Source organism: Gadus morhua, chromosome 15 (genome assembly GCF_902167405.1).
Source record: "Gadus morhua chromosome 15, gadMor3.0, whole genome shotgun sequence".
NCBI classification, from domain to species: Eukaryota; Metazoa; Chordata; class Actinopteri; order Gadiformes; family Gadidae; genus Gadus; species Gadus morhua.
In genome coordinates this window covers 1,835,590-1,862,020 of record NC_044062.1, presented here as the reverse complement: position 1 = coordinate 1,862,020, position 26,431 = coordinate 1,835,590, and the positions used below count along the sequence as shown (strand labels likewise).

Below are 26,431 nucleotides of genomic sequence, written 5' to 3'. Positions count from 1 at the left end.
CAAGTGGAGTGAGATTTACTGGTACGTGAAAGAAATACGTCTTCTGAGTTGCTGCAGAATCACTATTCATTTTATCAGTTGTGTTTGTATTTATTTAATATGGTTGAAGATTATCCTTTGCTTCACAATATCTATGCTATTGATTTTTTTAATATTCACAATAAATGTCAACCAATGAGAAACGACCATTTAGATTTTTTCTTTTTATTATTTGTGAAACAACCTGTACACAAAGAAACGTCAGAAACAATCTCCAATTTCCACAGAATGAATCAAACAATATACAGCCAACCTGAGCATCCAATCAATTACACCTAAAACAGTGTAAACGAAAAACAGTAAACATGTAAACAAGCTGGCCAAATGGATCTGGAGCAGCAGCTACGGTATGCTGCCTGCCTTCCATGCAGAGTAGTATTTACAATGCTTTACTAGCGTGTTAAACAATCACTGCATGTGCAAGCACAAAAAAGCAGAGTCGAATTATACACACGCACACAGAGACACACACACACATTTATTGTGAAGCAACACAGAAAGGTAACCTGGATAGTAAGAATACATTTCTGCCAATTTCCGAATCCGTCTGGCACCTGATTGGACAGCCCTCAATGCCAACCGATCAGTCGGCAAGGTGAGCAAAGCCAATGGTTAATTGATTTTACAATTAGTTTCCAACTCAGTTCTGCATGATAAGAAGACTGGCCCATGCCATCAGATCCTGTTAGTTTGAAAACAGCTCAGTGACATGTGACTGGCTACACAGCGTAGCCAGTCAGTGACCAGGAGAACACCAGACTCCCGCATCACATGAACGCCAGTGTCATTATGAAAAGGTAATAATGGCACACTGTGAGATAGTCTTTGGGATTTGCCTGGATAAGGGTTTAACCAAGATAGTGAGGCGGAATTATCAGCAGTCAATGCAAAGTCACTAACTGTGCAGCTTCTGTATTTTTGCCACAGTATTTTTGTCACAAAACATAATTGGTCTATACACACACACGACAGCAATCAAATTCAATGGAATAAGCTTGATATGACCCATTCTGTAAGCCCGCATTAGCAGTAATGTTGTTATGAACGGTAAAGGAAGAATCATCACTTTCAATTTGTACAAAACTATTATATGAATGAAAAATATTGAGTAGTATTTTGAAAAAATATTCTTAGTAGCGATCTTTCTAGCAGCAGTTAAGAGTCATTATCAGGGTGTTAAATGGAAAAAAACGTACAGAGATCAAACAGAGTTCATTTGAACTGAGAAATACCATCAAGTCACCCTACGTCGTGACACCTGATTCCAAAGACAGACATGGAAGGCACTACTCCAAATGAACAACAAAAGAGCAGGGCAAAATCAACCCCAGCATGCACAGTAGTTCCCAACACACGACTACAGTTGGTGTGTATCCTAAATATGACTAAGTTTGCATGGAGTTCACGTTTGGAGGCGCTCCCGGAAGGTTTGTATGTGAACATTTTATTTGTGTTCAAGATAGCAACCCCCCTATACTTTGTGTCGTTCACAGTCACTTTGTGGGCTTAGGTTCCTGGCAAATGGACGCAACACAACGCTGACACACATGTATGTACCTACAATGAGTCAGTTTCCCGTCTTGGACACGGGAGCACACTGGGCAGATTGTGTTTTTAACTCGGACGCCACTGATTCGGCCTCTCGGTGTTAGGAGTCCTCACTGGACCGCTTGCGAGACTGGTCACCACTGGGAAGCGAGAATGAGAAGCTTGTGGTTAAAATGTGAAGGGCACATGTCTCATGGCTTGGAGAGAGAAAGAGCCGTATAGCACCATAACATCCATTTAGATGTTTTGAATTAGGTTTGAGTGTTGGGCATCCTTTTATAAAATGTTGCAACTAAAGGAAAAACTGATCGGATGTCCATCACCTGCAACTGACACAAAACACAAAATCTTGACAATAGAGATATGTAAAAAGACTCTCCCTGTGATTGACGCTTATGGTAAATCCTTAAGGGGGACCTATTATGCTTTTTTGACTTTTATGATCTATAAACGTTGTTATAATGATTGATAGTCATGTTTAACCATACTAAAGTGTCAAATAATGACGTAGATGCATTTTGACGTATTCCCTGCTGACAGTCTGGGGTGGCTGTGCAGAGCGCTAAACACACGGAACAACGTTTGCGATTCACTTGTTCACATTTCCGGGAAATCATCTACGTAGAGGCACTCCTGCCGCGCCCCCATATGCCTGGTCAAATCTGCCCGCGCACGCGCTTCAAGGAAGGTAACCAATCACAACGGAGTTGGGTTGGCAGGAGGGGGGCGAGGGGGCGGAGAAGGACGAAACGGAGCGTTGACAGAGAATGCTGAAAGCGCCCAGATGAGAGGAAGGGTTTCCCGAAAATCGACATCGTTTTTTGTGCTGTGATTCGTGTCAGGTTGCGCTATAGGAGTCATTCATAAGAAATTAAGACCAGAAAAGTAGTATAATAGGTCCTCCTTAAACCAAGCAGGTCTCGTAGCTCCACACCTGCAGCTCCAGTCACTCACCGTGGGAAGCCGTTCATGGAAAGCTCCAGCTGCAGCTTCTGGTCGTGGGCGGCGTAGTGGGGCAGCTGGGACACCGTGGCGGGGGGGTGGATTTGGGGAATGAATCCAGAGAAGAGGGCTGGGGCCAATTGGGCCCACTCTAGAGAAGGAATATACGTTGATTACACCTCGATGACCAGAACGGGTTGAATTTGGCTTTCTAGTTTAGTATTAGAGACATGGAGCACATGTATGTCCCTGTATGTCATGCATGTCCCCAATACCATGTATTAGGTTAAATGGAAAAGTAAAACAGAAGTGATTACACCTTTATGACCTGAACAGGTTAAACTGTGGATTTGGCTTGCTGGTAAAGAGACTAGTATTAGAGACATTCAGCTCATGTAGGTCCCTGCCTATCCCCCCAATACCATGTTTTGGGTTACATAGAAAATTAAAACAAAGTAATGGCTATATTAGCAATGGTATAGGGTTCTAAAAAGTAATGGCAATATAATTTTTTTTTATGTGCATCGGTCTTCTATCTGACATTCATCAGTGCCATCAGCTCTAAAGAGCCGTAACAACACATGGCTGGGCTTCCTTCAGAAGTGCATCCTACCTGGCCGGAGGCTGTAGAGTCCCTTAACCACGTTGGCCATCGTTGACGGTTGGACTTGGAAGGGCATGGAATGGGCTCTGGTGAGGAGAGCTGGGCAGGACAAATACATATGTACAAATTCATAAGCGTTATATACCAAACCAAAAAGACAAGTCGAGGTTCTTAACCTTTTGCATGAAAGGTAGTCAAGAGTGATCTTAGATAACTGCGAGCTAAACTAAAAAAAATAGTCACGAGCTGTACTACTCACGCATCAGGGTCTTGACATGTTTTTCTGCAACATAGTCAGCAAACCACTTCATCAGCTCCTCTCCCAGGTCCCTGTTTAACTTTGCCTCGATGTAGAACTTGTTCTTCGAGAATCACATGGGGAGTAATAATGGTGAACTTCAGGATAATACTCACAAGACCTGCGGCTGTGAAAATGTTGTTGAATGCACTCTGCATTTCAGGTAGTAACAAAAAGGTTCCCCTAGGGCAAAGGGTTGACCATTTAGCATACCAGACCATAAATACTGATACTATCGAAGTACTACTTGAAGTGGTACATACCATGTACATGAATACTGGAACGATGCATTGTAGAGATGCTGTGTATTGGCTCAGGGCCAGGTTGAAGTTCTCTATGAAGTCCTCGGGTCGACTTACCTGGGGGTCAGAGGTAGACGTGAGTTAATAATGAATTGTGAAGTTATATATTCCAATACATTTGGCTCTAAGTCGATTTATTCCTTACTTCTAGACGTGAGGAGACCTGATTCAGATGAGAAATGATTTTCTGCGTCAAATCCTTGTACAGAAGCTCTGAATGTTGCTGACACACACACTTGTAGACGTAACTACAAGAGGAAATAAGCAAATTGATTACTGATCACAATTGAATTAGTGAATTAATACCATGTATCAATATCTCACCTGTATATCTGTGCATACGAGATGGAGATGTGGTCTGTTGGCTTTTGAATCAGCAGCAGATCGATGGCCTTCTCAAGATTTGGCCAGTGGTTTTTGCGGTAATCATCTACCGCCATAGCATTTAAAACTGAAAAAGATATGAAGGGGAACCTTTAGCTGATTTGGGTCTAGACATCAAGGTAACGTGTGTATCGTGTGTGTGTGTGTGTGTGCGTGTGCGTGTGCGTGTGCGTGTGCGTGTGGTGTGTGTAGAATAAGCAACATGAGGGTTGACACGCATCTGACTATCTGGTAGTTCAGACAGTTGAAAGGGCGCCTTATGAATCATTCAATATGCCCATTTGATGAAAACTTACGAAACTTTGAGGTAGAGTTGGTGCTCATTTTGTCTGCACCAGAAGCGGCCGAAGCTGGGATGTCTGACTCGCACACTTCACTACCTTCGCTGCTGGAGTCCGAGTCCATTAACTGCGAGTTGTTCGTGGCCTTCGGATGATTCTTTTCTCTATTCTCTGGTCTTTCTTGCACTCCACGGGCAGGTAAGTAAGGTAAAGGCTGAGGGAACGATGACGTTACATCTGTCAGCTGGCTCTTCCTAATGTCTGTATGGACATCCCCACCGGCGGGCGCACAATAGTTGTGATTATGATCATCACTTACTTCAAACCTGTCTTCTTCCATGGACTCCATGTTTGTAATTAATCTTATGTTAAACCTGACATATATTCCGTCAAATTGGAAATCACACTAAGAAAAAAGTGCTAACTGTGTTCTCCTTCCACCTTGCTTGTGTTGTTGCCTTTTGTGGCTGTCGGAATATTTTGCGACGTGTCGCAAAAATGCATATACCGAGCAAATAGGGTGATGTAGTTCTGTATGCGTTGTAGTTCTTTAAATATTGACTCAACTGTACCATGGCCCATATCTCAGTAGGGTTTATTTGTAAAGAACTACAATAAAGTCTGTGGGTGTGTTAGTGTAGATAACACTATGTTCCAATGGAAATGATGGATACAAGTATAATGGCAAGGTGCATATGAAAGTAAATGCGTAATCAGTGTTTAAAGAGGCTTTTTACTTATATAATAATCATAATAAACCCAATTAGACATAATGAACAGCTCTAATATGTAGAACAAAATGTATTCCCTTGAACCGTAAACAAAAAATATATATATTTAAATAAAATGGCAGGTAAAATTATGTTGATGTAGACATGTATTTAAAACAGACTGGTTCAAATATTCAAATATCGAGCCAGTAACAATACTGAATATTGCGGGAAGCAGGATCCCGCATCTTATAGAACAATTTACCTTTCTGCTTTATCAAAAGTGAAAAGGGCAAAAAACCTGTGACATTCCATAGTCCTTGTACTTATTACAAGATGGTTTGAGTTTCTTAAAGATTTAAAATGTCACCTACTCTTTCAGGAGTATGTCTCATGTTAAAGAGTATAAAAATAAGAGGCTTGACCGTAAAAAGTAGCTGCCACGTCAGAAAAAAACAAACCATTATAGCCCCCCCCCCCTTCCCCACAAGGCGTAAATGACATGTTAAACACAGAAATAATGTATAACTTAAAAGGCTGAGGAAGTGTTCTTTGGTTTTAGATTGGAAATCTGTATTTATCACCAGGGCCACCCTTTGACTGTATTGCAGCTTAAGACAACGCATTCAACTTAAGCCACCTGGGGACGCTTCACGTCTGGGTTATCTCATAATACCTGCTCTCTCACAGGCAGCAGGCTGAGAACGTTTCCTTGGGTCATGTCCATAAACAAGATGCAGTTGCAGAAAACACAGATGATGGCACATTGTGGATTGATTTTGGTGGGGTTTGTTTCACTCTGTACTCTGGGCTGCATGTTGAATTTGCAATGGATTTAAGCTTATTCTACTTTCGCAATGGTTTTTGTTTGCCCCGCAAAGGGCACGTCAACACACACCATAGATGAGATGAACTACTGCTGCATCCGTTACCCAGTAGTCCACAGTATGAGCCTTCAGACAACATATGTGACCAAACCGGGCACAAAAAGGAACAAGTACATATTTGCTGCATATTCACACAAAATTGTCGTTCTAACTCAATTTATACAAAAATGAAAAGCAAGGTTGATGAGTCGAAAAAAGAATAAAGATAAGGAGGAAGAAGAAAAAAAAGACAACTAGTGCTTTGTGGACTGGGTCGTTTTTACACTTCCAGATGTGTGGAGCTCTGAATGTTGCTTTCACAAGCATTGTCCGTCTGCGCCTTCGCCGCGCCCTCGCTGGCGAGCGTGTAGTGCGTTATCGTGTCTCTGAGGCCCGGCTCGTCGCCCGGGGCCGGCGTGGCAGCGGCGGCGTCGTCCTCGGTGCCGGTGCTGTCCTCCTCGGGGTCGTCGCGGCTGCAGCTGGAGTCCTCGCTGTCACTGTCGCAGGAGCTCGACGACTCGTCCTCCGAGTCGGAGTAGACCTCCGCGCCGTGGAAGATGTAGTGATTGGGTGCTTGGAATAGGTACTGGCACGCTGGAGGGAGGACAAATACGACAGAGACGGGAGAGGGGTTAGAGCGTGGCGTACGGGAAAGATACCGTTTACATGTCGAAGCATTTTCTATTAGACGCTGAAATGTAACATGTTTGCGCTATTCTACAGACACTTTATTTCATTCATACACACTCATTCATTTTCTAGCAACATGGCAGTATATTTCCACATCAACTACGGGGGATTAATCTAATCATGATCTCTATTTCGATTTTAGCGTCAAACGATCACAAAACTAATATAATCGAGTTAGATTTTTTTTCAGCTGGATACATATCGGTACATTATTTTAGATTTGAACATTTTCTATTTCACCGTTTTGTGGCGAATGATATTTTTAAGGCGAAATTTCAAAGTTCTCCGTTTTTTTTGGGCGAGAAATGCTGAATAAATCCATCATTTTTCAAACACAAAAACAATCGTTTAAATGATCGTGATTTCAATATTGACCAAAATGATCGTGAATACGATTTCTTCCATAACCGAGCGGCCCTGTCACAATCCCAGGCTTACTCTCAAGGCGCTTGCTGATCGGGCTCCTGCCGAGACGACTCATCCAGCATCTCCTGCGAAGATCCAGGTTTGAGCTGCGGCGTCTGGGCTCTGCTTCCTCTTCCTTTGGCGTGTCCTCCGTCTCGTCCTCCGGGGACTCCGCGGTCGTGGCGGCGGCGTTCTGGAGGGGTTGTTCTGCCGCCGCCGGACACGGCTCTGGAGGCACGTGGTCAGCGGCGGGGACTGAGGCTTCGGCGACCGTTCCCCCTGCCGTCTCCTCTGAAGGCGTGGACGGCGCGGGTGCGGCGCCCCGAGCCGTCTCCTCCTGCGGCGTCTCGTCCGGTTCGGAGGTCGTCAACGTCGTCACGGTCTCCACGGCGGCGGCGGCGTCATCGTCGTCGTCCGGTAACCGCGGCGGCTTCTCTGTGATCTCACTGAGTCTTAAGGTCTGGTCGCACAGCTGCTCGAAGTCGCCGCCCAGCCGGTGGCAGAGCTCGTTGACGATGACGTCACAGTCGCCCAGCAGCTCCACGTCGAAGTTCAGGTGGGGGAGCTGCTCCCGGTTGATGAGGATCTGTGGCACGTCGTGAGGGATGGAGTCTGGAGGCGGCACAAGGGGAAGGCGTTAAGGGCAGTCAGAGGTCAGCTTGGACAGGCCCAGGGAGAAACACATGATGGGCTATGTTCGGGACGCTACAGAAGAACCACAACGTTTGTTTGGCGAACATACTTGGGATAAGAGCGACCGGTCTCACTTTAAGTGAGGAGCCGATGACTATCAACAGGTCCACTTCGTCTTTGTCTTGTTTCATGGCTCTGTGGAACAATTCTGGAAGATTCTCTCCGAAGAAGACGATGTCTGGTTTCATGATTGCCAAGGGGATATCTGCACAATGTGGACACCGAGGAACCACCTGCGAGAGGAAGTTATGTTTATTTGTGCAACTCTTAAAAAGGCATGCAAATGATATGGGCATGGTCAATGCACCCCGTTTTGTTTTTTTGCATCAGATATTTGTGTGCATGTAAATTATAATTGTGGAATACAATTTGAATACATTTTGACCATTTGTGACAATGTTCGAAATGTGCGGGATTAATACATTGGTTTATGATTCTAGAGTTACCATTATATTTGTGGATATTGAGAGTCTTAATTAATTTAATCATACCACAGTGGTTAATTTGAATCACTGTGGTATGACTCAGATTTTTGTTTGTGAGGGATACCTGGTTGAAGATGTCTTCCCGGATAGCCTCACAGTCAACCGAGTGTTTGCAGACCAGACAGGACGCCGTTGCAAATGAACCTGCAGGAAAAACAAGCTTATTTGTTACGGCCCCACATTACTGTATAACATGGTTGTGCAATCGACTGGGGTCAATCTCAAAGGCATCTTACCATGGCACTGAATAATCCTTTGTACACCTGCCACTTGTTCCAGTGTGTCAATGTTCTGGGTGTAATTGCGCAAAAGCTTCTCCTTCTTATCCAGCATGGATATGAATTTGTGACAGGGTGATGGCTGGAACTGACCGGGGTAGATCTCCTGCAATAGACACATGAAGTGAAAGCATTAAGTTATAGTTATAACATTGTAGACAAAATAGATTGTGGTCATCATCCCAATGGTCAAACGCAACGAGAACGGGAATTGAAATTTGAAACGATAGCGACATGGTGGACAAACCTTGGCAAACTTAAAGAAGGGTCGCGGATCTCTTCGAAAGTATTCAATGTCAAACATGGATTGAGGATCTGGAAGATCAGGGAAGTCCACAGCAAGCCTTGCATAAATACCATCGCGGGATCGGAAGTCTGGAATTCCACACGACACAGACACCTAGAAAAAATTTACAAAAGTTAAATCTGAAAAAGTTTCCCAAGTGAACCATACATTTATGTAGAGAGTACAAGAGGAAAACAACATGTTAATGCCAGTACATACCCCAGCACCGGTCAACACAAGGATCCTTTTACTTTCATGGAGGAGCCTAGCCACGTCCTCTAGCGTGTTAATATCCTTCCGCTTCTTTCTTTTCGGCGGCTCCGAGATGTTTATGATGATCTGCCACAACGTCATGTCATCCAGGTCTGGCGGGAGCGTGGTCTCTGGAAGCAGGTCCTTCAGAATGGTCCTAGGATCCGTCTCTCTCATTATGTGTTGCTGAATGAAACTGTAGGAACCTGGTTAAGACAACATGACACCAGCTGTAGAACAACACTTCCCAAGTTCTTGACAGTTTTCCTTTTTGTGTTATTATTAACAGTTTGTGTTGAATGGGACTACCTACCTATTTGAGGTTGAGGTGTCCAGTCGCTGGAACTTGCGTGTGAAGACCTGTCATCGTCTTCGGGGGAGTCGCCCAACCCGTTGGAGGGAAGACCAAGAACATCTGACGCAAAGCAGAGTCGTTAGAATATGGGCCGGTAACTTCACCGCTTTCAAACGCCCAGCAGTCATGTAATACAAGTTCAATCACGCAAATAAGGTTGGTGCCAAACCAATCACGAATGCTGCTTCCAAACTCAGAAAGGTCGGAAGTGTTAACATCCTAGGGTACGATTCCCACCAAAACCATTGAGAGAGAAACGCTCCAAAGAACACGGGTTGTATGTCAGGAGGCATCGATACTGGTCGCCTATCTACATTTGACAAATTACCCGGATAACCGAATAGCCAATAACCCTTGCGCAACTCTTGCAGTCCCACGCACTGGTAGTTTACTATATTAGCCTGCTAGCCATGGTAGCTATTCAGAGGCTAGCTGCCTCACCGGCAAGTTAAAACAATAAGTTACTTGGACAACCAGGACAGCAGGACACATGGGCTTAAACACGACACCGCGGCCACCGCCTACCTGGGGTCTCGGCGACGATTCCGAGCGCATGGTTCTCGTCTGGTTTCACGTCTGTTCTGTCCGGCTCCAGGATCAGCAGGGCGACCCCATTGTCTCCGCCTAGTGCTACTGGGGCCTGCTCTACCGCCATCACCGGCTCAACCTCCTTCTCTGCTGGCGGCGGCGGCTGCTGCTGCACGGAATTCACCATCGCCTCCCAGCTGCCTGTCGCCTCCAACACGCAGGATATGTGCTCGGTCTCGGCTACTTTGAATCCATAGTTGGAAATCATGTTGATTTTGGACTTTTTTGCAGCGGGCTCCTCCGTATCAGCGGCGCTAGCGCAGGCGCTGCCGAGAATGTTCTCTCCGTCCGCCATCTTCAGCCGTGTCGCCGCGGAGAGCCGTGTGGTGGTGGAGGGGAACAAAATTCTTCTACGCTCGACAGCTGGGTTATTTGCATGTCCCACGTGACCGGCTCCCCACCAATGGCGGCCGCCCAGGGTCCACCTCGGTAGGTCGATGACGTCAAACCATAACAAAATGTGTCATGTGGTGATTTTTTATTTCCTCATTTGAGAATCAATCCAATATCTAACGAAGCAGAACATACGAATCATTGTATCACGACCCCTTATATTTCATGCCAAGTTGTTCATGCTACAGCAAGGCCAATGTGCAGAGATCATGAAAATAGGCAGAAAATAGACATCGTTTGCTTGTTGTTGTTTTTTTTGCATAAGGACTGAGTATTGGTGTTTACGTCGTTCTCGTCGTTCAATGACGTCAATGAACCTCATGAGTCATTCGTTTCTGACGTCTTTCCTGACATCATGACTCATCCTCGCAGCGTTGCACGCGAGGGAAAGTGAGACCACCTGATGCTGACCATCAGTAAACAGAAGCCGCAGCGAGCCGTAGCAGTCAGCAGGGATTTGATAGGTACGATCTTAAAGTAGCACATTTTTGCATTTATACAAACATTGGCCGAGTTGAGCCATATTCTGTGCATCTTATGGAGGCCGTTTTGAACAGTAAACGAGAGGACTTTGAGGATTACTACGGGTTACTGGGTTGTGACGAATTATCTTCGGTAAGTTCTGGTTGCACAGGCCCAGTCTATTTGCTGGAAGTTTAAATGTTGAAACATTTCTCTCAGATTAAAATAAGATTGAAGGTAAAGTAGCCCAGAAAAAGGGCCTTTATAAAAATGTATTATACCAGCAGTGATCGCCTGTAATAGTTCGTGCGGTTTCATTATTGTTTCGGTTAATAGCCAGTACTACTACTTCTTGATTGCGTTTGTGAAAAGAGTGCACGTGATTTAAATCGATTCCAATATGTATATTCATCTAAAATGTACTACAGACCGAACAAATAAGCAACGAATACAAAATCCGAGCCTTGACCTGCCATCCTGACAAACAGCCAGAGAACCCCAAAGCTGGTAGGACATTTTTCGTAAAACAAATGATGTGCAAGGTACATTTGGGATCTGTCTATCTGTTTTAATCAAAGAATATTAAGAATTAAGTAAGTAACGTGCATGCTTAGGAGCAAGCATGCGCAAAAAACATATAGGCCAATAATGTACCTAATACTGCTATAACGACCGAATTTTATTTTTGTTGTGTGGGAAAAAACAGTTGCAGATTTTCAAAAGCTGCAGGAAGCTAAAGAGGTTTTATGCGATGAAAGCAAAAGAAAAAATTATGACCTTTGGACACGAAGTGGAGTCACTATTTCATTCCACGACTGGCAAGCCTTGAAGGACTCTGTGAAAACGGTAAGTACCTCCAACCAAGAACCCCACACCCTCTCTGTATCAAACAGAGACCTTCTTTCACGTTTCACACCCCTTTTAAACCCCTTTTTTCAGTCAATGCACTGGGCCGTGAGAGCTAAAAAGGAACCTATGTTGGAAGAGGCGAAATCTGAATTTGCAATGAACTCCCAAGCCGAAGAAATACCTGTTGAGCAAAATGCATCAGAAGAGGACTCCCATGAACCAGTGTCGTCCTTTGGTAAGTGCACATACATTATGTCATATGTGCCAGCCCATAATTGCTTATCATCAGCTTGCACAATCATAGCTTATCATGTGTTGCATTTTTTTTTTGTTCATTAATTTGTAAAACCTCAAACTGTGAATGCCTTTTCTACATCGTTGTCCAGGTGTCCACCACCGTTTCAGATGGGCTTCGGACTCCCCCTCTACTCTGCTTCAAAAGTTTAGGAACTATGAGATCTAAAAGTTCATCCCTCTACAGTCTCTGTATGTGTGGTTATGGTTACAATTACAATGTATCATATCACAAAGGTCACTGTTATATTCAACTATAACACACATTTTGTACGTTTTAAATGTGGACCAAATTTGCTTTTTTCAGTAATTCCAGTATTGTATATCGTTTTGTATATGCTTTGAATATTTATCAGCCGTTGTTTTACTGTGGTACAGCAGGTGGTACAATTAGGCAGATGAGGGTTTAGAATATATTAAATCATAATTGTTGTCTTTGCCATCATTAATTATGTCGAACACTGTGAAGTGAAGGGATGTATTGTTTCCTCTCCCAGAGACATGACTCACCAATGTGTAATACAGATTGAGCAGATATATTCCATTTTGCAAACATAATTAGAGGCACTGAGTCACCTCATCAATTCAACGACGTTTTAAGAAGCGCAGCATCCTTTAGGTGGATTAGGTAAAGGTTAACAAGGGGAATAATGTTTTCAAATAGAAGGCTTCGACTATCCTATAAATGTGTACATTTTTCAATGAATCTTCAAATGTTGCATACTTGTGACAAGTATAAGTTTCATAATAACAAAATTATCATTCATTTATTCAGCCAAAGTGTACTGTAATAACAAACAATGACTTCAGTAGGTTCATACATTTAAAAATAATCTGACAGTCATTGATAATTATTTTGATTTTCGTCTTGGATTTACATTCAGTGCTCAGACTTAGGTGTATTGTTATATTTTATGTAAACTGTTTGTAATATGCATATAACATACTTCAAGCGAGACCTGAATGGTTCATAATGTTACCAGCAAACCAATGTTTACTTCCATAGCACAATAAGCACATTATTATTAACATTATTAAATACAAATTATTATTCCAATCGTTTTTGCATTTTTTTTTTAGACTTGAGTATTGATTATTTACAATGCCTTTTGTCATTGCTTACGAAATGTTTCACAATATGCATTCAGATGTGTCAACCTGTAATTTATAGCACATAGGGCCTACTTGTAAATTAGGTATCCTGAAGAGCTCCGTATTCCGTCATCGTCCACCCATTTGTCATTGGCCCGAGCAGCGAATTTTGTGATTTGACTGGACGATCGTCTGTCATTCAGCGGGTGGGCGGCGGCTATAAGTTTGCTTCAGCCGCCAGAGTTCATTTGAGCGACTTGAGTTGACCCGCAGTAACAGAGAAGTTCCAGCATGGCAGGACGACATTTACTCCGAGCGTGTACAGCATTGCGGTTGGTGAATCAAAATGTTGCCGTTAGACCACTACAGCGGACCATGGGCACTCTGAAGGGTAAGGGCTATAGCAACAGTACAGAAATAAGTGAAAGTGTGAACCGAATGCAGGAGGGAAAAAAAACACCTGTTGCATTCATCGTCAAAATTATAAATACAACGAAATACAGCACTGGATAGCTGTACACGGTGTCTCAGCGAGAGGCTCCGTTTCATATCGTACATTTCTTCAAACGACTATTATTTCCGTCGCCAAATAGAAGAGCCTTACAAGGAAATATGAAATAGATTGTGGCAACCTTATTTTCCTGCCTTTGATAAGTTCCAAATAAAATTAAGTAGGTAAGTATGACTACTACAACGTTCAAATGTAATAACAAGGTCATTCGGGATTTTACCCAGAGGCCTGTGATAGACCCACCTCTTCTGGCACAACTTGTTGATCTGGTGCCAGTAGCCTGGGAAAGGGCATACGTAGCCTTGTCTATTACCGCGCCCTGTTGAGTGGTGCGTACGTGCAGCACGCTCAGCGGTGATGCATGTAAAGGAAATAGAATCACAAAGTAAAACCTATTTCACTTGCCAAATGCATCATTGACGCACACGCTACAATCCAAACGATTGATTTGAGTTTTGCACTGTGGTACAAATCCAGGGATACCAACTGATGACGAACAGGCCACTGGACTGGAGCGACGTGCCCTTCAGGCCCTCAAGAAGGGAAAGGTACCAATTCGTTTTCTCACGCACTCACACACACACAGTTTGATTGCATGTGTGTACTGATATTATCCATTTCAGGACCCGTACAGCATGCTGAGGCCCATGGAGTATGCAGGAACCAAAGCAGAACCTCACATCGTCCCTGGCATCAGCACCAAACGGCTGGTGGGCTGCCTTTGTAAGTGCGACGCGATGGGAGCGTTTGTAGTATTACCCAGTGGGCATGTGATGGATTGACCAGAGGTGGCTTTACTCTCGCCCTCCCCCCAGGCGAGGAGGACAACACTGCGATCGTGTGGTTCTGGCTTCACGAGGGAGATGCCCAGCGTTGTCCGTCGTGTGGCTCTCATTACAAGTTGGTCCACAGCGAGCTGCCCCACTGAAACGTCGGCGTCGGACCAGGGACGATCTCCAGTCTCCTTATACTTTACCACATGAACCATAGCGTGTGTGTCGTTGCTGTTCCCCCTTCATTAAAATACAAACCTGAATGTTCGAATAATCCTATATTCTTCTTTTTTGTGGAGCTCTTGGACCTAAGCTACAAAAACCTCCTTGTCAATTGAATGCTATCGAGTCAGAATCTTCCTGAATCAACGTGCTACCTGAAACGTGGGAAAGCCTTTACACCGTGCTGTTGGAAAAGGGGGAGGTATACATCAGGGCTTTAGGTCAAATGTATGCACACAAGGACAAAGCATCAAATTATAAGTTGTTGGGAGCACATGAGCATACCTTTTAATGGTGTGCCTCTTTAACACTGTACTTCACATCATCTGGCTGATGAGGAATATTATGACAACGTAATAATTAACTGATGGCAGTGGTAAGTAGTGATAAAGCAATGCATTCTTAGCAGTTTCAAATAATCCCCCAAAACCCTACATTTCCATGGCCACACTATTATTTGTGGCTTGTTTAATTAAGTCTTATAGCCAAGAAAATCCAGCAAGCATAAGTATTAAGTATACATGACCACACTGTGGGGAACAATCGTCACAGTAGGGTTTATGTCATACCTAAAAAGAGCGCCTCTGTGTCGAAGTATATACCAACGTCATCAAACTATTCTTATCCACATGTGAATAAAAGTATATCTACAATGAATTTATCAAAGTATGTATCGTTGCTAAAAACTCAATTTAGGCAAGCATGAAAATACTGCAGGGGTGAAAAAAAAAAGAAGAAAAAAAAAGCAAATACCTGCACTATTGCATAATACTATGCAATTTAAGCTTCATTTGAAAGTTTCCTCTCATAAGCATATAGTGAGTTAATGTGCTTCCCCCTGCAATGTTTTCCTTGGACAGCAGGGGACAGCCCAAGACCAAGGTCCGAGCAGGCCCTGGATGCTAAAGCGTTGTCCTTCCTCAGGCGAGGTTGAAGCCTTGGTTGTGATCGATGGCCTGAAGGAGCTTGTCGCGGAGGCTCTCCATGCTGGGGTACTTGGGCAAGTCCAGCAGGTTAAAGCAGGTGTGTGCGACGGGCAAGTAAAGCTGTCCTCCACCAGTAGGCTGGATCACCAGCTTCAGGCTCTTCATCCCCAGAATGGGTATGCGGTCACTTCCCGTGAGAAATACTGCATACAAAGAACGCATGTGGTGTTGGTATTCTTTTACAGTGCCAAACAGACATGCTAGAACTCTTGTGTTAGGTCTGTAGTACTACTTACATAAAAACTGTTTCTTCTTTTCCAAAGGTAGATTGTGGAATACATCCCAAAAAAACTTGATGGTAGGGTGTTCAGCCCAGTATTCGCCTTTGTATTCAGTCGTCTGAAAGTAGAATTAATGCATTTATTCAATACTCATTTTTGACTGGTTGGAGGTTTTTCAGGTTGAGAAGGACAAAAGTAAAAGTGATGAATTTACTCATGTTTGTACTTCGGTTGCTTTCGATACATCATTTTAAAAGCCAACTTAACCCACATAAAAGCGTTAGAAACCACGGCACGAGTACTGTACTATAAAACTGTTCGTAGATATTATCAAGAAAAAATAATCAAGAGCGTCAGTTTGTATTTTTATGTCAAAGGAAGAAGTGAGTTGTGTTTGATACCCTTTCAAGTTCCTTCCAGTCATAGTTGGTGTTGCCAATGACCATGGCCTGCAGTTCATTGGGCTGGAACAGCTCCAGAACCTTCCCACCACACACTTTGTGGAACCCTGCGTGGAAGGACTCAAACAGCGGGGCCACGGAGCGGTTGAACACGTAGTCCACATACGCCTGGACAAAATCCTGCCTGTGGGCAGAAGAGGGAATAAACAAAGTGCAGTGAATGAATCATTGGCCCAACAGATTGGATCAAAGTCCAAGTGGGTTAATGTCAAACATGCATAACAACTTAGCACGTTCCTTCTGGAGAGTGAAACTCTTCTGCTATAATTCAAATTTATTATCCAGAAGAGATTAAATATGAGTCATTTAGAAGGCAATAAATCAGCATTTACATAATAGAGGCGTTGTAATAAAGGCACTTTTTATGAAATCTTATTTGAGAAAGCTTAAGATTTAAAACAGACAAGAAAATTACGATAGGAAATGGATAGAATGCAAAGTGTGGGCCTTTACCTGTTTGATTTATTAACATTGATATCGTCCCCGTTGGGCACGAGTTCCAATACTTCAGTTGCCCCAAAGTTTTCCTCTGTGACCTGAAAAGCAGTGAGTTTGCCATTTTCAACCGGGCTTCAAGAAATACCCATCTGTAAAGCTCTATAATTTCACTGTAAACCTAGGCGTTTAACCTACAGTGAAGTTTAGACAGAACGTATCCTCAAGGTCATCTTCTGTGTAGTCTAGGAGATGCTGCAGACTCCTGGTGTAAAGGGAAATAAGGTCATGGATGCCTTAAGTACACTGTCCTCTCCCATATCAGAATACCAAGGCCCAAAAAAGAGCATAATGATTACACTTTGACAAAAGGTTCGGTAAAAAGCAAAAAGGTACATTCAAGTCCACAAACAAGGGCAAGTTCAGTAACCTTACCTTCCCACATCCGGCATCATCTCCTTCAGGTCGTCCAGTGTTGGGTTCCTCTTCAGCAGCTTCTTGTAAAGGGCCACGGGGAAACTGAGCTCCACGATAGTCAGGTTGTAGATGGCCAGGCCGCAGACGACTCCGATGAGATGGAACAGGTCGATGTCCTCGAACGTCTGCAAGGAACCATACTCTTCAAGGATGTGCATGTTTTTTGTGTACAGAGTCGTTGTAGCAGTTACTAACTCAATCAATAAGGCCAACGCATCCTGGTCGTCTAAACCAAGACATCACATACATTATGGCCAGATCTGGCTTTGGTGTTCCAGTGCTTACCTTATTCGAGAACCAAATGAGCCGGGACTCCTCGTGGTAACGGAACATCCCGTACTTGGGGTCCAGCAGTTCCCTCATGATGAGGAGGAAGAACTCTTTCCTTACGCCTCCCGCGTCGACTGCCTCCTCTCCCACGAAGATGACCTGCCACGAGCAGCGGAGCAGAAACACCAGCGTCACATTGATGTTATCCCCGTACACTAGGCCTGGCCCGAATACGCAATTTCAAGCTTCGGCCTCTAGCTTAATGGCTTGAGTGTCCTCATACCTCAAGGCAGCCGTCAAGGAATATTTGCTACCGGAATATTTGAATAATGTTTGAATATCCAAAACTAACGAGTGATGATTTGTGCGTTGATGTGAAGTGTCGATGTGAAGCATTCTCAGACGTCTAGCTCCCTTGCTTATATATTGACGAAATGTAGCCTAGCCTTCTAACCGCAGTCCCCAAGTATGCATAGTAGTATAATGCATTTACATTTTCTCATCAAAAAAAAATGAGTATCCGAATACTGAATTGAGATCAGAATACCTACCTAACCAAAAACCTTAAAATAAAAGTATAAAGATAAATCAAAGCGGTATTCCATACAAATAACCCATAAAGGGTTGTTGTAACTTTTAGAGGATTCAGAAACACATCTTGCCATTGTTACTCAAGTCACCCTCTATAGCCCCTTCAGGGGGTTGTTGTAGTCCACGTTCTTATCTCACCTTCAGGGGCTTCTTGTAGTCCACGTTCTTGGACTTCCGCAGAACCTCCATTGTGTCCTCCACGATGTTCTCCCTCCGAACGATGAGGATGAGGCAGGGGTTCACCGACTCCACCACGGGCAGGAACATGGAGCTGTAGTTCTGCCTCTGGGCCTGGTCGACTGCCATCTACACATTGGTACACACATCTTAATGTGTTATTTTGCCTTTTTTTTTTTTTGGGGTTATTTTGTTTTTCGGTTTCTGTAGCACTTTGAGATTATTTCCCGAAAAGTGCTTTACAAATAAAATGTATTATTATTACTATTATGATTATTATCTAGAGACAGCATGCACCACAAATCAACCATAGCCGTCATCTCCCCCGTGGTACTACAGCCAAAGTCCTACAGGTAGGGTGGGTTACCTGCATTTGTATGACGGCGTCGGTCTGAAGCAGGGTGGTCTTGGCCTGGGCGTCGAACACAAAAGGATATCTGCACAGGGTGACCGAGCCCTCGTGGCCCTGTCGATACGACACACAAAGACATCAGAGTCATCTGAATGAATCGTGGACGTAAAAATACCAGTTAAGGTGAAATATGCCATCTAACTGGTCATGCTAAAAATGTAATATTTAAATAGTTAAGCGACAGGTTACAATGTAATGGTCAACTTTACAAAAATGGAAGGTGTCTATGTATATCGGTCTGTCTGTCCATCTGTCCCATCGATTTTCTCGTGTAAAGTTGTTTGGAAGAGCTGTTCTCGACAACGCTGCAAGCAGCAATACCGGAGTCCAAGCATCAGCCCGTTCCCAAAGTGCCCATTTTGATTTGGTACTGCCTAGGGGTGTAACGGTACACAAAAGTCACGGTTCGGTACGTTCCTCGGTTTTTAAGTCATGGTACGGTAAGGTACGGTACAGTTCATAGTTGAGGGGAAAATTAAAAAAAACTGCTTGTTTCTCAACAACGGAGAATGGCCGTAGATAAGCAGCAATGAAAACACCAATAAACTTGGTTATGGCATTTGCATTTCTGATTTCCCAGACAGGGGTTGTTAAAATATAGTGTCGTGTGCTGGGTTTGCACAGCTCATTTTTTTTTCGCAGCACCCGTGATAGTAACACCTGGATGACGCCTTTTCAAATGCGTGTGCATGATAAAGTGCTGCACGTAGACACGGAGAGCCCTCTCTGTAGCCGGAGAGCCTGTCGGAGACCCTCTCCGTAGCTTACATGCGCATCCAATATTTTTTAACTATCCGTCGACGCCACGGAGGCTGCAACGGCTGTGATTGGTCCTCTAACAAAATCATTTCCTGAATCACTTCTCCGGGTTGACTTTGCACCTTAATTACTTTGTACATTGTTTACTTTGCACCCTAAGGAACAATAAAACACCAAATAAGATTTGAAAAGCTTTGGAAGTTTATTTACAACACTGCTTACATGGTTTGTAGTCAACATATAAGATAGATCGGGCAGCGAATTGCATTGCGTATCCGACATCCCGACAGAGAGCTACTGAGAGGTCTCCGTGGTTACGGAGTCGGAGTTGTATACTTTGGCTAAACGGTCCGGGTGGAACTCCGACTTCAAGTTTTAAATCCTGCATCGCAAAACAAGCCTTTACATTCGCCATATTAACGCTACGTTCGCCACATTTACGAACCGGTCCGCGGTACACCTCTGTAACCGCTCAGAAATGCCTGTACCGTGACGGTTCGGTACAAACACGTGTACCGTTACACCCCTAGTACTGCCCTAGTGTTATTAAAGTATTCGCTATCAAAAGTCTCACCTGGGGAAACATCTGCTGCTGGATCCACGTGACATAGTCGTTCCTGATGTCTATCAAGTCGTCCAACTCGTGGATGTAGAACTTATCATACTGGATGATGTGTCCCGCCCTCTCGCTGACCTGAGAGCAACACACGACATCGTTCAGTTTCTAAAGATGGGGCGCTGCTGAAAACAGGACACACCGGTGGTACGCGGTGAACGAACGCAGATCTGTTCCCGCCGCCCACCGCGTGCAGGATCTCCAGGAGCCGGAGGGACGTGTGCAGGAAGCAGGTGAAGATCCTCTGCTCCGCCTGGGGGATCCCCACCTTGTGCATCTTCAGCAGGTACACCACCACCTCCTTGTACAGCCCCACCAGCCTCTGGAAGACCGTGGGGTCCAAGGTCGACCACCATCTCCCTGGAGTACAGAACACGGCAACAGTGCTTGAGACTGCTGAGCTCACTCTCTCCCCTCCCTCCACTCTGCCCCCAAGAACCCTGGGCTCTGAAACCCCCTCCCTCCACTCTGTCCCCAAGAACCCTGGACCATTCACTATTTTTACTTCATTGTATATATATACAGTTTTCTTTTGCCTACCTTTGAACCTTTTACCTTTGAATTATTTTTGCACTATTCTGAATAAATTTTGCACCATTTAGAATGTATTGATTGTAAATATGACTTATTTTATTTCATTTCACCTAATTTTATCTTTTTCTCCTTATTGCACCGTGGGTCAGAGACAAAACCTCTATTTGTCCGTCACACATTTTGGAATTGACAATAATGCAGACTTTTGACTTTTGACTTTTTTTGTTGGCAAAAGTTTGGATAAAAGTCAGCGACGGAACGAGAGAAGCCAAATGTCCCCATGGACCTACCCAGGACCTTCAGCGGTGCGTCCTTCAGGCTGACGAGGGCCTTGGCGAAGGGGATGGCCAGGGTGACGTAGGTGCTGGGGTCCCTGAAGAGAGGGCACTCGGGCAGGCTCAGGTAGAGCCTCAGGGCCTCGATGTCCGGGGGAGAGCAGCCCAGCCGGGGGATCAGGTTCTTCTCCAGACTCGCTGCGACCTGATAGGACAGGAGCGGGGAACCACGCGATTGACGTACAGCGGGTAACCAGACTCCTTAAATGTTTTTCTTTCCAATGCCCTACATCTAATTGCCTCTAAAGTCTACAATGAAAATGACCTGTTTTGCCAACTCAACCATAAACCATAATACTTGTGTGTAATTCACAAGGGTGCAGGGTTTAAATGGTGTATTGCTTGGAGGAGATGATGATGGGTCATTTTCTGGGTTTTGGACATTTGTTCCATATAATTATCATAACTATTATTAGTTCTAGCAATAAAAACTAGTAATCCATGATTACACTTAACAGTGGGAGTTGCTTACTCATGTTAGAGCAAGCAACTCACTTGTAGAGCCTTTTCAGGGGAAGATTAAATGCAACTACTCGCCATTATTCATTTACAAAACTGTGGAGTCGATCCGAAGCAAGCACCACAAACTCGGTTGCCCCTGAAAACGTACAAAAATCTAAATAACTCTAATGTGGAGGTATGCATCGCCATGTTAATACAGCTTGTCAGAGCTGTATTGAAAAGTGAAAGTGAAAGTGATGAAAGAGACCTCGAAATTGGGGACAAAAAACAACAAGGGACTAAGATGAGTAACCCAATAAGCTTGGGTTATTCACCCCTAAAAAGCATGCATTAGGTCCGAGCTCACCTGTTGAGCTACCTCCGGGTGGTCTGGCTGGATCAGTTTGTGGTACATGAGCCGGGCCATGTTCATATCCACCCCAGAACATTTACTGCTGGTGGTGTAGTGGTCTGGATGGCTGTGGAGGACAGAGACGTTCGTCACCCGCCCAGAATCAAGCACACATTACTTTGTTGCACTTATAAATGCATCGAAATGTTCAACAACATACTGAACTGCCTTGTTTAGAACATGATATTAATGAGATTACCTTGCAGCCAAAAAGGATCCATTGAGGCAACTTGCTGAGGAGAACACCAGGTCGATTTCACTGTAGGAGGTTAGAGATTTAAACCAAAGAAAACGATTAGAATGGAGCCACATAGACGCAGTTTGTGACATTGTTAGCAGAGTAGAACAGGTGAGGTCTGTTTGACCGAGCTCTTACTTGGAGGTTTCCTGAGGGAGTCTTCCAGGTGACGGGCTCAGCCATTTGTCTATTAGCTGAGGAGTCAGTGTGCAAATTGTCGTACTCCCATTCTTTATCCTCCCATTGTCTGGGCTCTTGCGGTCCTAGGATTCATGAAAATATACAAACATGCTTATAGAGTCTATAAGGTCTATGACACATATAAATATATAAAGATGATGAACCTACAACTGTAAAATTGTTGTACAAATCAGCAGAGTCGTAGTGAGCGAAGCTCTGGTCACCGCCTGCATAGATCCTCTTCACGCAGTAGGCCTGCTTTGTGCCTGCAAAACAAAACAAACAACCCCACAAAAACCAACCAATTACCTCTCTGCCTGGAGCTCCAGTTAGTTGAAGTGCATGCACCAACCTATTCAACTAATTGACCTGCCGGGATGGGTCACCATAGACCAGTGTAATCACCTTCATCTGTGGTGACGGGGCCGTTCGTGTCGGCCCAGGAGCCCTTCACCGGTGCGGGGCTTTTCCTGTTGCAGGTGGAGCGGGTCCCGAGCTGCCCGTTCCCTCCCAGCCCGAATGAGTCCATCTTCCCAGTGGAGGGAATGAACGCCAGGGTGTGTTGCCTTGAAGAGGCGAGGACGAAAAACAGATTTTTTACGGCCTTATTTGATTGATTGATTTCAGAGGCTTTCAATGAAGGGTGTGAATCTTTAGAAAATATTTGATTTAAATCCTAGAGCCCTACTTTCAATCTACGCTGCTCTGGTTGTTAGCTTACTATTTCTGATGAATGATTCATGACTCACACAAAACAGTGTGCAGGAATAGCTCATGTAGCAACATGCAAATGAAATGCATGATTGGGATTTTACCTTCCACATGCAATCTGTGTGACTTCATTTCCCATCAGCTCAAACACTTTCCTGGGGTTGATCTCATGATTCGTGGAATTGTGTCCGAGCTGTCCATAACCGCCTGCTCCAAACGTAAACACACCTCCTTCCTGTAATCCAACACAACCCCTATGTTATGTTACAGGTATGAAAGGATTGCATTATGCAACACCCTAACCTGGTTATTGGAGAAGGTGGAGACTTTCTGTACAGATTCCAAACCAAACAAGGAAACTTCTTGATGAATGACAAAAGATGACAAAGATAAATGCATCTATTCTTAGAGTAAAGGCTCATAATGAGGAGAAATCCATCCTCCACTACACACACTACAAATGTAAAACAACTATCGCCAATATACAATATTACAAAAACATTTATTAACCATATGCAAATATGGCACATATTTCACTCGGCCTCAATGCAGACGACACAGTGCTACCAAAGCAGGGCTTACCTTGGTCAGCGCGGCCGTGTGGTCCTCTCCACAGCACACGTATATCACCCTCTGAGATCTCAGGGACTTCAGCAAGGTCGGGCTGTGTCGATCTGAAACCCACCTTTAGAAGATTAGTTTGTCATAAAAAAGCTGATTGATTCTCTCGTGACTTTAGATTGCGAAAATAAGATCGTGAGCGGTTTGGTTTACCGTTGTTATCGTTGAGGCCCAGTTGTCCGAACTTGTTGCGGCCCCAACCGAACACTGCTCCCGACTGGGTTAGGGCAAAGCTGTGAGCGCCTCCTGCCGTGACCTGGGAAAAGGGAATGCCCTGTAAAGACTGCACGTGTTGGGGTGTGGGAAGGCCTTGCCTGTCCGTTCCAAGCCCCAGCTGTCCATATCGATTCTGACCCCAGGAAAAGACTTGGCCGGCTAGACATAAAAAATAATGTGAGGTAGATAGAGAAAATGAACAGGAGTGAGTCAATTATAAATGTACAGGAGAGAATAACCTCATGGTTTAAGTTGCTACGCTTACCTTTTGAAAGAGCGTGGGAATGCCAGTATCCACAGGCTACCTGAGTGATTTGTACATCTGATAAACTCTTGATGTTTCTTGAAGTTGAAAAGGAAAAACTATTATGATACAATTATATTTGAAGTAAACAACGACAGTCTTACACTGAATAATGTTGATGCTGGGAAAAAGGGTGCACTACAAAGAAAAGTAGGATCAACCTTTCTGTAGAATGTGATAAATGGGCAAACAAAACATTAAATAAATAATGGCTTCATGCCAATAAGAACAAATTAGATTACCTTGGCACACGGACACATTCTTCAAAGTTATTAAGCCCCAGTTGCCCATCAGAGCCCAGACCCCAGGAGAACACCTGTGCCTTGTCATTCAATGCAAGCGTGTGGGATTCTCCACAGGACACAGCCACAATGTTCTGCGCATCCAAGGCAACTACCTGTTCTGATGGACAACACAAATCTTAACCAAAATGCATGCATAACTGATTTTGTAGCGTCCAGGTTTCATGGTTTCAACCAACCTGGCTTTTTTCGCGACTTATCGTGTCCTAGCTGACCCAGGTCATTGCAGCCAAATGTGTAAACAGTCCCATCTTCCAGCAAAACAGTGGTGTGTCTTCGGCCGCAGCCCACGTCACACACCTGCTTCCCGTGAAAGAAGTCACATTTACGAGGCTCTATGACTATCTCTTCGTCAATCCCACCCAAACCCAATTGCCCATAGGAAGCATTGCCCCAACACAACATTGTTGTTCTGTCCGTTGGCTAACCACACCAACCGGGTATCCGATTATCTGGAAAGAAATGACACACTTTATGTGGCTTATGCGTTTAAAAACTGGATGCAGACAAAGATTTTGTTGTCACAAAAGATAAACAGTGGCTGTTTTTCTGCTTACATGACATGTTACCATCATAATAAAAAGTGATAATGAATGCTCATACAACTGATGAATTGATCCATCTGTGTGACTGTACACCGTTACTAAACCTCCCAAAGCTAACGAACTCGTTTCATCCATTTTGCTGAAGGGCACTACAAGCATGTTGACACTTGTACCAAGTCCCAGTAGCCCATTCTTCCAGACATATTTCACCTGGCTGTAGTACAGTGGTCTTAGTTAGCTCAATCATTAACAAACCCCACCACCACCACAACAACAACAGCCCTCAACACCAGCCCAGTGGTGGAACTTTGCTACCTAAGTTCACTAAGAGGTGACAGCGAGTCCCTTGTAAAAGCAGGTCTTACGTGAACATTACCTGTTGCAGTAGGTGAGCCCAGCGGGTTAAGACAGCTAGCTAACATTAGCTGTCTGCAGCTTTATGGCATGTCTTGCCACAGTCAAACTGTTATGTTCACTCTCACGTCACGTGTTAGCCCCAGCGAGTCACAGCAGAGCATGGTTTGCTAGATATGAGATAGTATTCGCCCTGGTCGCTCAGAGCTATGAGCCATGGACGATCTAACGCCTAAATTGGGGACTCCAGCTCTGGTGTCCTCCTGTCAACAGCAACTGGCACAAGTGCAGCCAGACGAACGTGAAGCTAGCGAGAGAGCGGACACGCGTGCGCATTGGGTTCGTCTCCCGGTTACAGTAAAGGTTCTTCATTCAAGGTTTGTATTCATATCTACGGGTCAAAATAAATGAACACCATAAAAAAATATAAATCTGTTCATCTTAATACTATTTGTCTTTATTTAAATAATGAAAATGTTAATATATTTCCGTTTATATTTTGACCGCTTTTATTTTGAAGGTAAAACTAATGCGCTACAGAAGCAACAACACTGCTGCAAATACTTGACAGAAGTGAAGAAAAGTCGCGAAGCTTGGAGAACCAACAAGATCTACTAATTCTAGATCTAAATTGGGTTAATTATCAGATTTGAAGTAAACGTTTATTTGAAGGCTGCTGTGTCTTGGGTTATTTACCCCTGGAAAACATATGAATTAATCATAATTGTATTTGATTTTATAATTATTACATTGCACTTGCCATGATAAAAAGAAGTATTGGCCTACTATATTTTTGAAAAACAAATAGGCTGTAATATATTGCTTCTAGTGTGTTTTGAATATTTGCAATGATCTTTCTTTAGACTGTATTTGATTGTTTACTTTAACTTTTACTTTACCATATGCTACATATGAGATCTCTACCAAGATCTGTGGTAAAGAAACTTTGCCTATCCTATATGTAAATGTCCATTCAAGGAACATTATGGTTCATTATCGTTCCTAGATTAAATGAAATATAATATCTGTCTCCCTCTAGTGGAGCGAGTCAATACATACAATCATAAGAAACGGTGTAAAATTCATGGACAGGTTCGGGAATTAAATACGCCTATTCTGCTGTGCCCTCTGAATTAATTAATTAATTTAAAAGGATTGATCGAAAGCCTTTCAGACTGTTGAGGTCGAACCTCTGAATGTAGTACTACCTAGGCCTATCTCAAAAATAGTG

The 26,431-nt window shown here is 43.9% G+C and overlaps 5 protein-coding genes across 6 annotated transcripts; 2 read left to right on the top strand and 3 right to left on the bottom strand.

Moving 5' to 3' along the window:
- Window positions 1-184: 184 nt before the first annotated feature.
- On the bottom strand, window positions 185-4,878 carry cacul1 (CDK2 associated cullin domain 1). 2 transcript variants are annotated; one of them, XM_030379468.1, is made up of 9 exons: window positions 4,718-4,878; window positions 4,414-4,612; window positions 4,058-4,184; window positions 3,879-3,981; window positions 3,695-3,790; window positions 3,393-3,495; window positions 3,143-3,232; window positions 2,542-2,680; window positions 1,580-1,727 (listed from the first exon to the last, which is right to left on the bottom strand). In XM_030379468.1, exons 1-9 carry the CDS (start codon window positions 4,745-4,747, stop codon window positions 1,688-1,690), a joined length of 927 nt encoding a protein of 308 aa, XP_030235328.1. In that variant the 5' UTR covers window positions 4,748-4,878; the 3' UTR covers window positions 1,580-1,687. The 2 variants fall into 2 exon arrangements, with proteins under 2 accessions (XP_030235327.1, XP_030235328.1); XM_030379467.1 differs by having other exon boundaries at window positions 185-1,727; window positions 4,414-4,747.
- A 233-nt stretch (window positions 4,879-5,111) lies between these two features.
- Window positions 5,112-10,350, bottom strand: sirt1 (sirtuin 1). Its single transcript, XM_030379431.1, has 9 exons — window positions 9,944-10,350; window positions 9,377-9,478; window positions 9,031-9,269; window positions 8,773-8,925; window positions 8,484-8,631; window positions 8,312-8,391; window positions 7,812-7,995; window positions 7,103-7,681; window positions 5,112-6,568 (listed from the first exon to the last, which is right to left on the bottom strand). Exons 1-9 carry the CDS (start codon window positions 10,299-10,301, stop codon window positions 6,255-6,257), a joined length of 2,157 nt encoding a protein of 718 aa, XP_030235291.1. The 5' UTR covers window positions 10,302-10,350; the 3' UTR covers window positions 5,112-6,254.
- A 121-nt stretch (window positions 10,351-10,471) lies between these two features.
- dnajc12 (DnaJ (Hsp40) homolog, subfamily C, member 12) lies at window positions 10,472-13,061 on the top strand. Its single transcript, XM_030379489.1, has 5 exons — window positions 10,472-11,014; window positions 11,290-11,368; window positions 11,568-11,707; window positions 11,801-11,945; window positions 12,097-13,061. The coding sequence occupies exons 1-5, from the start codon at window positions 10,937-10,939 to the stop codon at window positions 12,171-12,173; spliced, it is 519 nt and encodes a 172-aa protein (XP_030235349.1). The 5' UTR covers window positions 10,472-10,936; the 3' UTR covers window positions 12,174-13,061.
- Window positions 13,062-13,272: 211 nt separating this feature from the next.
- Window positions 13,273-14,659, top strand: cox5b2 (cytochrome c oxidase subunit 5B2). Its single transcript, XM_030379493.1, has 4 exons — window positions 13,273-13,487; window positions 14,085-14,155; window positions 14,231-14,330; window positions 14,423-14,659. The coding sequence occupies exons 1-4, from the start codon at window positions 13,388-13,390 to the stop codon at window positions 14,533-14,535; spliced, it is 384 nt and encodes a 127-aa protein (XP_030235353.1). The 5' UTR covers window positions 13,273-13,387; the 3' UTR covers window positions 14,536-14,659.
- Window positions 14,660-14,857: 198 nt separating this feature from the next.
- On the bottom strand, window positions 14,858-25,511 carry herc4 (HECT and RLD domain containing E3 ubiquitin protein ligase 4). The gene is made up of 24 exons (XM_030379423.1): window positions 25,223-25,511; window positions 24,481-24,753; window positions 24,242-24,401; window positions 23,961-24,037; window positions 23,633-23,854; window positions 23,441-23,532; window positions 22,963-23,093; window positions 22,553-22,713; window positions 22,316-22,413; window positions 22,106-22,230; window positions 21,929-21,988; window positions 21,685-21,796; window positions 20,832-21,021; window positions 20,195-20,367; window positions 19,966-20,085; window positions 18,588-18,686; window positions 18,182-18,349; window positions 17,468-17,611; window positions 17,141-17,307; window positions 16,904-16,970; window positions 16,724-16,806; window positions 16,211-16,394; window positions 15,825-15,927; window positions 14,858-15,731 (listed from the first exon to the last, which is right to left on the bottom strand). The coding sequence occupies exons 2-24, from the start codon at window positions 24,704-24,706 to the stop codon at window positions 15,523-15,525; spliced, it is 3,171 nt and encodes a 1,056-aa protein (XP_030235283.1). The 5' UTR covers window positions 24,707-24,753; window positions 25,223-25,511; the 3' UTR covers window positions 14,858-15,522.
- Window positions 25,512-26,431: the final 920 nt, after the last annotated feature.